This window comes from Camelina sativa, chromosome 6 (assembly GCF_030686135.1).
Source record: "Camelina sativa cultivar CO46 ecotype springtype chromosome 6, ASM3068613v1".
Taxonomy (NCBI): domain Eukaryota; kingdom Viridiplantae; phylum Streptophyta; class Magnoliopsida; order Brassicales; family Brassicaceae; genus Camelina; species Camelina sativa.
In genome coordinates this window covers 25,958,862-25,968,537 of record NC_141885.1, presented here as the reverse complement: position 1 = coordinate 25,968,537, position 9,676 = coordinate 25,958,862, and the positions used below count along the sequence as shown (strand labels likewise).

The 9,676-nt window shown below is 37.3% G+C and overlaps 2 protein-coding genes across 7 annotated transcripts; one reads left to right on the top strand and one right to left on the bottom strand.

Annotated features, from left to right (window-relative positions):
- Positions 1 to 5: 5 nt before the first annotated feature.
- LOC104793151 (transcription factor bHLH48-like) lies at positions 6 to 2,820 on the bottom strand. Of its 6 annotated transcripts, XR_015559932.1 has the most exons (6): positions 1,799 to 2,785; positions 1,596 to 1,709; positions 1,428 to 1,493; positions 770 to 949; positions 447 to 678; positions 6 to 361 (listed from the first exon to the last, which is right to left on the bottom strand). XR_015559932.1 is itself a non-coding variant. In XM_010519444.3 (4 exons), the coding sequence occupies exons 1-4, from the start codon at positions 2,267 to 2,269 to the stop codon at positions 215 to 217; spliced, it is 798 nt and encodes a 265-aa protein (XP_010517746.1). In that variant the 5' UTR covers positions 2,270 to 2,820; the 3' UTR covers positions 6 to 214. The 6 variants fall into 6 exon arrangements, 3 of the variants coding, with proteins under 3 accessions (XP_010517746.1, XP_087310941.1, XP_087310940.1); XR_015559931.1 differs by having other exon boundaries at positions 6 to 678; XR_015559930.1 differs by lacking the exon at positions 770 to 949 and having other exon boundaries at positions 447 to 640.
- Positions 2,821 to 4,048: 1,228 nt separating this feature from the next.
- Positions 4,049 to 7,169, top strand: LOC104793150 (receptor protein kinase-like protein ZAR1). Its single transcript, XM_010519443.3, has 2 exons — positions 4,049 to 5,710; positions 6,283 to 7,169. Exons 1-2 carry the CDS (start codon positions 4,408 to 4,410, stop codon positions 6,924 to 6,926), a joined length of 1,947 nt encoding a protein of 648 aa, XP_010517745.2. The 5' UTR covers positions 4,049 to 4,407; the 3' UTR covers positions 6,927 to 7,169.
- The last annotated feature ends 2,507 nt before the right edge of the window (positions 7,170 to 9,676 follow it).

Genomic DNA, 9,676 nt, shown 5'->3' with positions numbered 1-9,676 from the left:
TAACGTATCAAATCTTCTTCATATACTTCTCTTCAAGGGAAACATTCTGAATTCTACATTGAGGAAACTAGTAAATATATATAGAAAGGCCATGAACAGAGAGACCTGAAACGATCATAACCATTTGCTTCTACCTCTAATTCAACAATCGAGACTTTAGGGAGATATATTAACTCATATATATGTACACAAGCATGTCAAAGTGTTTCCAACTTCAGAGCTCCATTTTCACCTGATTTGGGAAATCTTGATGATGATCTTCTTCTCTTCCCCATTCCGGCTGATGGTAGCCATCGTAAGGCCATTGTTGCAGCTGATGATAAGACTCTCCATTGAAGCTACCATCCATAAGAGAGCCGCTCTGCAAAAGGGATTTGGACTTCCATCATCAACTCAATTCGTGAAACATATCAGCTTTCACTTAGAGATGACTAAGTTAGTCCTACCATGTAAAACGTAAACGGCTTTTATAATCTCAACAACTCTACTAGTTTGCCAGAGCAACATCTCTCGTTTAGAAACATGAATTCCAGAAATTATCAAAGATTTCATGAACAAACAATCAAGCCCCCGAGCCCCACAGATTTGACAAACTCTTAAAGAGTTGTCACCTATCATCATCTCCTTCCACCAATAATTGCTGCTAAATTCCAAGATATGTATCGATTAGTTAGCTGTCTGCAGGAGTGTCACATCATGTTTCCAACCAATTAGGTAATGTGGGACTCAAAGCATATAACAATATTACTGACGATACTACACTCCTCACCCTCTTTATATTTGATAGATACCAAACTTCTTAGAGACAATACTACAGTCCTCACCCTCCATTGAAAGCCTGCAACTTTTGCCACTTATTATCGAAAGATGGACCCCAAAACCCAGTATGACCTTGATCTATCCACCAGAATCTGTCCCCTCAACCCATAACCTCAAGGGAACACTCCAGCTAGCATTCCCACATCATAAATCCATTATAGTCATTTATGGAGTAAGCTTCAAGCTCAATGAATACACTTTGGGAAGACGAAACAAGAATCTATTGAACAATGTCACATCACTTCCGTATTACTACTACTAGTTAACCTAAATGGTTGTGACCCGTGAGATATTCTTCCCCACACGAAAATAAAGTTAAGATATTCAAGGAACTGAAATTACCAAACTAGTGGTTTTGGTCTTTTGGCACACCACAAAAAAAAAATTCCTTTTCATATAAGAGGAACTTAGCACTACAATTTTATTCATATAAAAAGAAAGTGAAAAGGATTTAACTTCTTATCAAACCACATCTTCAGATGATAGAAAGATCAGAAAAAATGATTTCACTTTTTTGGGGGGTTGGTCTAATAAAGAAAGGTTCTGTCTTTAATCAACAAACGAAGATCTAATTATTGATGAAAAAGGTCACTAATCTAAAGACAAACCTTATCACAGCCTGGGACCAGTTCCTGTAGCAGCTTCATTCGTGCGTTTATCTTTTCTCTTCTTGCCTATAATCAAGAAGAGTTTAATGATTAATTAACGTAGCCACTAATTAAAAAACTAATATAACAACAACCATGCTTTGCTTGTGAGAAATGTGAATTACTTACTCGCTCTGCTAAGCTATGGTTATCAGTAGCTTGACCACGACGAGCTCTAACGTGAACATACGGCAACTTGTCTGCCTCAACGGAGCTCTTGGTCTTCTTCATCGAGCTTTTACCCTAGAAATTAATGAAATAAGGAGTTAGAAACTATCTCGTTATTGGATCAAAGTGTTTTTGATTTCCTTTGAGCAATTTGGTAGTATCACCTTCTTCTCGCGTTCTTTCCTCTTGTTGTGTTTCGAATTCTGATTCTCCGAAATTGAATCAGTCTCAGCAGGCTCGGCCTTGACTCCTCCGTCCAGATTCGCGCTAGAACTCGGAGTATCGCCGGAAGAGAAATATCCGTTTTGCTCAGTAGCAATCAACGAGAAACGAGCGGCGCGGTCCAAGAGAAGGGAGTTGGAAGGAAAAGTCAAAGTCCCGAAAGGGTGAGGAGGAGCGATATTATCTCCGGCGAGTTTGGTAATGTTGGCCTGAGAAGACGGTGAATCTGCGAAATGGAGAAGCTCCATGGCTTGAGTCACAGGCATCTCGAGCAAAGCCGTGAAAGAGCCGCCAGTATCCTCCGGTGGCATCGCCGTCACCAATTGGCGAAATTCGTCGCTGAAATTGAGCGATTCAAGTCCGGTCACCGGTCCAATGCCGGATCTAGCTCCGAACCCTTGGGTCAGATCCATAATCGGGAAAAAAATAAAGCTTAAACCGGAAATAACCGAGGTGAAATTCAGAGAAAAACCAGAACCGACCGACTTGATCAACTCGTTCGAGTTAAGCTGCTTCTTTTTTGGAGTTTTAAAATCGTTCGACTCGGAAAATTCGAAAATTGAGAAAGAAAAGATGGGGAATTTTAAGTTTGAAAGCTTCCTGAAGAAAGAAAAGTCTTCTTCTTCTTCTTCGTAAGAGTGTGTGAAGGATGTAAAATCATTTACAGAAGAGCCATTTGGAGTGGGACGAAAGCAACGTTAGCTTTGGAGTGCGTCTCTGTTTGTTAAATAAAAAGCCACCATTTTTATAGAGAGAGAGAGAGTGAAAATAATACTCTCATTTATGAGACGATGAGAGGGAGAGGGAGAGGGAGAGGGAGAGAGAGAGAAGGACGCTTTGATTGGATCCCAACCGCTATGGCCTTATGGGCCTTTTGGGCTTCGTTCGGTATACTCTTTTTTTTTTTTTTTTTTCTTCTTCTCTTGGTCAAGGTCCATTGTTCGTTCACCCCTCTAAATGACTCGATTTTCAGATTGAAATGGGGAAAAGAAAATAAGTGAACCTCACTATTGTGACAAATAACAATAAAGCAAAAAATAGCTCGAGATGAATCAGAGTGCCACGCTCGAATTCTGAAAACGACAAGACGTGTCCGTCCCCCACCCAATCATTTAAGTTGAATTGATCTTAAAAATTTGGCTGTGTTTTTTACCGATTTATTGGGGCCAAATGGACCGTTAAAAGAGTTTACCAAACTTGGCTCATCTCACTCACTGCATAAGAGTCCTAGTGTTTGTACCAAAAACAGCAAGATGTTTGTGTGTGTGTGTTAACAGAGAGAGTAATTTTTATTATGAACTAAAAGCTGGATGTTGATCATTTGATAGGTGTGTGTGTGTGTGTTACTAAGTGGATTGAGTGATACATATTCATATGATGTTGCTTGAATTTGGAACCGAGAGATAACTAGATAATATAGTGCTTGAAATTGAAATAAATCAATAATAAATAAACCCAACAATGGAACTTGTGACACTCTCCTCGTGTTTATTTACAGAAGTGCCCATACGAATAGGATTAAAACAGAAGTGGCATCTTTTCTTTTCAAATGCATCTTTGTGTGTGGTTTACTTTGTCGGTTGGTTAATGGTTTTCTCTGACACAATCCACTCTCCCCCGTCGTCTCTTCCCTCCTTTAATTTGAATAAATTTTTTTTTTTTTGACGATCTATTATCCTTTAATTTGAATAAATATTCTCAGCTGAATTCAAATTCATAGCTCCAAAAACACATATGATCCCTCCACCTTTAGTAATAAGATTCTACAATAGAGTTCCATTCTCCTCACATTAATCTTAAACATGTTATAAACTTTTTTTTTAATTACAGCTAGATCTTGTAAAAAGTAAAATAATTATAGATCTGGTAGGACTGTACAATGGCTCAAGCCTCAAAGTGTCCTATATGAGTTAAAGATTTTAAGCATTTAAAGATACCTACTTTTATTTTTATTTTAAGTTTTTTCTTCAATGATTATATGATTGGTGATTACTGTACCATTCATTCTCCACTAATATACAACTGCAAATTAATTTTTCTCAATGGTTGATATATCTTTTCCATATTTTTATTTCTTAGTAGTACTATATATTGTAGTTAAGTTGTAATGACCCTATTAGACCCTATATACAGTATCATCAACTCTTTAAGACAAAAATTATAAATGTGACTACAAGCCACCTGCATCAATCAATAACTAAAACTTACAAAAAACGTTTACAGAAAAATAATTAAAGAACCACAAAAATCCAAAAGGCAAATCCCGATATGCTATATATTTAAAAAAAAGTTTACAGTATATATTACAGTATATTATTATCATTTGAAATCATATTCCTACGCACAAGAATTCAAAAAACTGATCATGAGGTTCATGACTACATTACTACACGTTGCTAACATGAAATCAAAACCATAAAAGAATCCACCAACCTCGGTCAAATCTCCCATTATAATCCTTCTCCTTCGTCTTCACTGTTTATCATTTTCCTCTGCAGCAACTTCTCGTTGCTTCTTTATAACAAACAAAAAGTTTCAAGAAATAGATTTAATGAAATTACTTTGTGTTCTTTCACTTCTAGTTTCTTCAATCTTTGTCTGCATGAGCCTTTGCTCCTCGCTCAATTCCGACGGTTTATCTTTACTAGCTCTCAAATCCGCCGTCGATAACGACCCGACCCGAGTAATGACCCACTGGTCTGAATCCGACCCGACTCCTTGCCGTTGGTCCGGGATCGTCTGCACAAACGGCCGAGTCACCTCACTAGTACTCTTGGGGAAAAGTCTCTCCGGTTACATTCCATCAGAACTCGGTTTACTCGACTCGCTGAACCGGCTCGATCTAGCTCACAACAATTTCTCCAAAACCGTACCGGTTCGTCTTTTCCAAGCAACCAAGCTCCGGTACATCGATCTCTCTCATAACTCACTCTCCGGTCCAATCCCGGTCCAAATCAAGTCCATGACATCTCTCAACCACCTCGATTTCTCCTCTAACCATCTCAACGGTTCACTCCCTGAGTCACTCGCTGAACTCGGAAGCCTCGCCGGAACTCTAAACCTTTCGTATAACCGATTCACCGGCGAGATTCCACCGTCGTACGGTCGATTTCCAGTTCACGTCAGCTTAGATTTCAGTCACAACAATCTAACCGGAAAAGTACCTCAGGTGGGATCTCTGTTGAATCAAGGACCAATCGCGTTCGCCGGAAACTCTCATCTCTGCGGCTTACCATTGCAAACGCCGTGCGAAGAAATCAAAACCCCTAGTTTCGTCACTTCGAAGCCGGAACTCCAGAAACCAAACCCTAGCGTAATCAGCAACGACGACGCAAAGGAGGAGAAGAAGCAGCAGATCACCGGATCAGTGACGGTCTCTCTGATTTCTGGCGTTTCGATTGTAATCGGAGCTGTTTCTATCTCCGTATGGCTAATCCGGAAAAAACGAAGCTCCTCCGACGGGTACAAAACAGAGACAAAGACGACGACGACGACGGTGGTCTCGGAGTTCGACGAGGAAGGGCAAGAAGGTAAATTCGTAGCGTTTGACGAAGGATTCGAGCTCGAGCTTGAGGATTTGCTGAGAGCATCCGCTTACGTCATAGGCAAGAGCAGAAGCGGGATTGTGTACAGAGTAGTGGCGGCTGAATCGTCCTCCACTGTTGTCGCCGTTAGAAGACTCAGCGACGGCAACGCCACGTGGCGGTTTAAGGACTTTGTGAATGAAGCTGAGACCATTGGTAGGATCAATCACCCTAACATCGTAAGGCTTAGAGCTTACTACTATGCAGAGGACGAGAAGCTTCTCATCACTGATTTCATCAGCAATGGCAGCTTGTACTCTGCCTTACATGGTAAAAACCACTAATCTAAATTTTCAATTTTTTAAAATGCTAACTCTGCATCAATCGAATCAACCACTAAGTACAAGGTTTAATTTGTACTTGCTCTGTAGATAGGATAGGACTATAAAGTACAGAGCTTTTTTTGTTTCTGTCTGATTGTGTTTGTATTGACTAACTTGTTGGCTTCTTCTCCTTGTTTTTATTGTTCAAAGCTTTACTGTGTTTACATGTGCTGAGTGTTGTAACTACAGTAGAGGTCGAGGACAAGCATCGATCTCTCTACCTACCACAAAAAAAAAACATCTAGATTTGATTCTCTATGGGGGATTTTGAATTAGATAGAGCACTATAGTGTGTGATGTGTGGTCTTGTTTTCTTATGGGAAAATTTAAGTAGGTTAGGTCACTTAGGTGAGCTGATGGTACTTTAAAGAGTGTTTAATGTGACATAAAGAAGATTTCTTTTTGGTGCGTTGGTAAGTTTGTATGTATGCGTTGGTAAGTTTAGTTAGCATTATATGTATGAGGCATTACGTATCGGTGTCACTGGTTTTCTGAGACGGCGTTTGATTTTACTTGTAGGTGGACCTTCAAATACTCGGCCTCCACTCTCTTGGGCCGAGAGGTTACGTATAGCACAAGGCACTTCTCGGGGTTTGATGTATATACATGAATACAGTTCGAGAAAGTATGTACACGGCAACCTTAAATCAAACAAAATCCTGTTAGATAATGAGAACCACCCTCACATCTCAGGTTTTGGTCTCTCACGTCTGGTTTCGGGTTATCCCAAACTCATTGATGATTCACTATCATCAACCAGAACGCAAAGCATTGACCAAGGATTTTCCGCAAGACTCTCGCTCTCAGCTCATGCAGCTGCTTACCTTGCACCCGAAGCCCGAGTTTCTTCTGGTTGCAAATCATCTCAGAAAAGCGATGTTTATTCATTTGGTGTGATTCTATTGGAGTTGTTGACTGGTCGGTTACCTAATGGTTCCCCTGAAAACGAAGGAGAAGAACTCGTGAATGTTTTGAGGAAGTGGCACAAGGAAGAAAGGTTGTTGGCTGAGATCTTAGACCCGAAGCTTCTACGACAGCGTTTTGAAGATAAACAGGTTATTGCAACCATTCATGTCGCTTTAAATTGCACGGAAATGAACCCGGAGATGCGCCCTAGGATGAGATCTGTGTCTGAGAGTCTAGGTAGAATCAAATCGGACTAAACCTTTTTCTGAAAGAGTCCGGGAAGTGGTATTAATTGTGTATGTTAATTAATCTCAGGCAAAGTGGAGTTTTAGTAGTTTATATGGTGAGTTTAACTGAAGGGTTTATGGTTAATTTCCGTATCAAGTGGCTGTGTGTATCTGTTTATTATCACATATTATTCCTTGTATTTTAAGGAAGAGCGTTTGGTTGTGTCTAGCTAGAATCTTATATGGATAATAATGAATATGAAAATTGATAAATATCTGTTTCAAAAACCTTCTCAAACTATAACTTTGAATAAAAAAATACAAAGTTACGTTGACAGTCCTTGCATGATAGATCCTCTCTTTCCAAAAGTACTAGAGAATCATATTAATATAACTCCAAGTGGTTTTATAATTATATATATGTATTTCAAAACTTGGATTCGATTTTGATTAGACGCATAGATTTTTGAAAGATCATAGTTAAGAGGGAAAAATAAAAAAAACTCAGATGCTTTTCAGTGTTCTAACTATGTAATGGAATAGTAGTTAATTAACAAACACTAAAAAGCTCAATCGCATGATTGCATCTTTCTTGCGCATGGACTTGCGAGAAATGAATTTAGAACCGATCGTTAGCAATGAAAGAAAGGCAAAATCAAATCTATTTCGAATATAGATTTTTGTCAGAACATCAAACACGATCATATCCCACCGTTGGTCCTTTGTTTCAAATTCACAACAAAAAGTATGACTTTTATAAACCAAAAATTAAAGATTTCATGACAAAAAACATATCTTGCCCCAGCACGATTGATTACTTCCAAATTTAGCAGCCCACTCGAGAAAATTAAATTAAAAAAGGAGAGGAACACTTGCTTAATTTAGAAGCTCCTTTTGAAGAAAAAATAAAATAGGAGAAGGCCCCCTTTTTTGAGCTTGTTGACATTATAAAAAGCCAAAGCCTGGACCACGATTCCCCACTTCTATCAATGTAATCTATTTTTTTCTGCAGAAACATAAATAAATTGTTGGGGAATCGTTTTTTTAAAAAAATTATTAAAATTCAAATACTATCAAACAATAAGAAAAACAAAATCTATACAACATAGAGAAACAAGCTAATGGGGTCTCTCACGTGTCCATGTTCCCATCCACAAAGCCACGGACGGGATTTTGCTTTTATAATTTTCAGAAGGCCAAATCTTTAAATTGAACTTATAAGACCATTTTCAATATATCTTTATTTTACTTAAATGTATTACTCTATTTCTAACTATAAAATAGAGGTAATGTAAAAAAATAAAGGTGAAAATAGAATTGCTCTATATATAGATCAATCATACATTTTTCTCTATTTTAAAATAAAATATATAGTAGGGTTTGAACAAATGTTACTCTATAATAGAGATTTGACTCTAAAATAGAGTAAGATTGGAGATACCCTTAAACGTCCTATTTTGGTTCTTTAATCTCCATTTCTTTTTTTCTTTTTTTATTTTTATTTTGGGTGTTTTCCACGTTCTATCCATTGCATTTAGAAGAAAAAATGTTGAGACCACTGAGTATTTTTTTTCTTTTCGAAAATAGCTTCAACAATGAAGAGTTTGTGTTATGTACGTCTTTACAAAAACTAAAAAGAGTATGACCTGTTTCGAAGTGAGAGCACTTGAGAACATTTGGGTGTGATATGATTTGGAAAATATTTGTAAGATTCCTTTGAGAAAATACTGGTGTGATTTGAAAGAAGCAGTTTTCTTATGTACGAATCAGATCAGATCGACACATTCGTGATTAAATTAGTTTAGTTTAGATATAGCCTGTACAACTTTTAGGTATATCTTCTCTCCCCAACATATGTACTTGATTCCCATGAAATATTATTGTATGTTAATAACTTAAGATATTACGTATACTTAAATAGTAGTATTATTATGTATGTGCATGTGCTTTGTGCATACAATTTTGTCTTCTTGTTGATTTATTATTATATAGCTCGAAGTTTTAAAACTGTGTAAGCTAGTTTATGTCAATGTCATCAATCAATATATCCATCTACAGAATACAAAACACATATATATATATATATATATATATATATATATATATATATATATATATAGGGCCTTACATAAACCATAGTCCCCATATAAAAAGAGTGAAACAGCTAGTATAGAGAATAAATTCACATTCAAAACAATTCATCCCAATCCACTCGATGGTTCGGTTCATCAAACGATATTATTATTATTTTCATCTAAGTATGGTTTCGGTTTCTTAATTTATTTTCCAATTCTTAACAATGTCAAAGCTAAAAATTCAGATTGATACGATACGAATATGTTTTGTTTTCGAAAACCGTAACCACTAGACACTAGTTTTTTTAAAGTGGACTACTAAAAGTATCAATTTTCCATTAAAGGTCTGAATTGAAATATTGGTAAAACAAACAAGGTCGCTTTTGATGGATTTAAATTTTAGAAAGGCGGCGCTGCGGCTAGGCTCGTGAATTATTAAAGTTACATAAAAAAAAGATAAGATTTTATAATGAGATAGGAAAAAAAGAGAAAAGGAAAAACAAAAAGAAAAAAAAAAGTGTGAAACGACGGCGGACGTTGATTTGGATCACGAGGCGGTAATCTCGTGTGAATCGTTCACGTAGAGTCAAGTCATTGTATCATTCCTGGACCAATGAGAGGTTTTTATAAGTTTTGGTATCTATCATCTTTTCTCGTGTGTAAGTGTAGCGTATATCACATATGTAGTAAGTCGTGCACCAAATC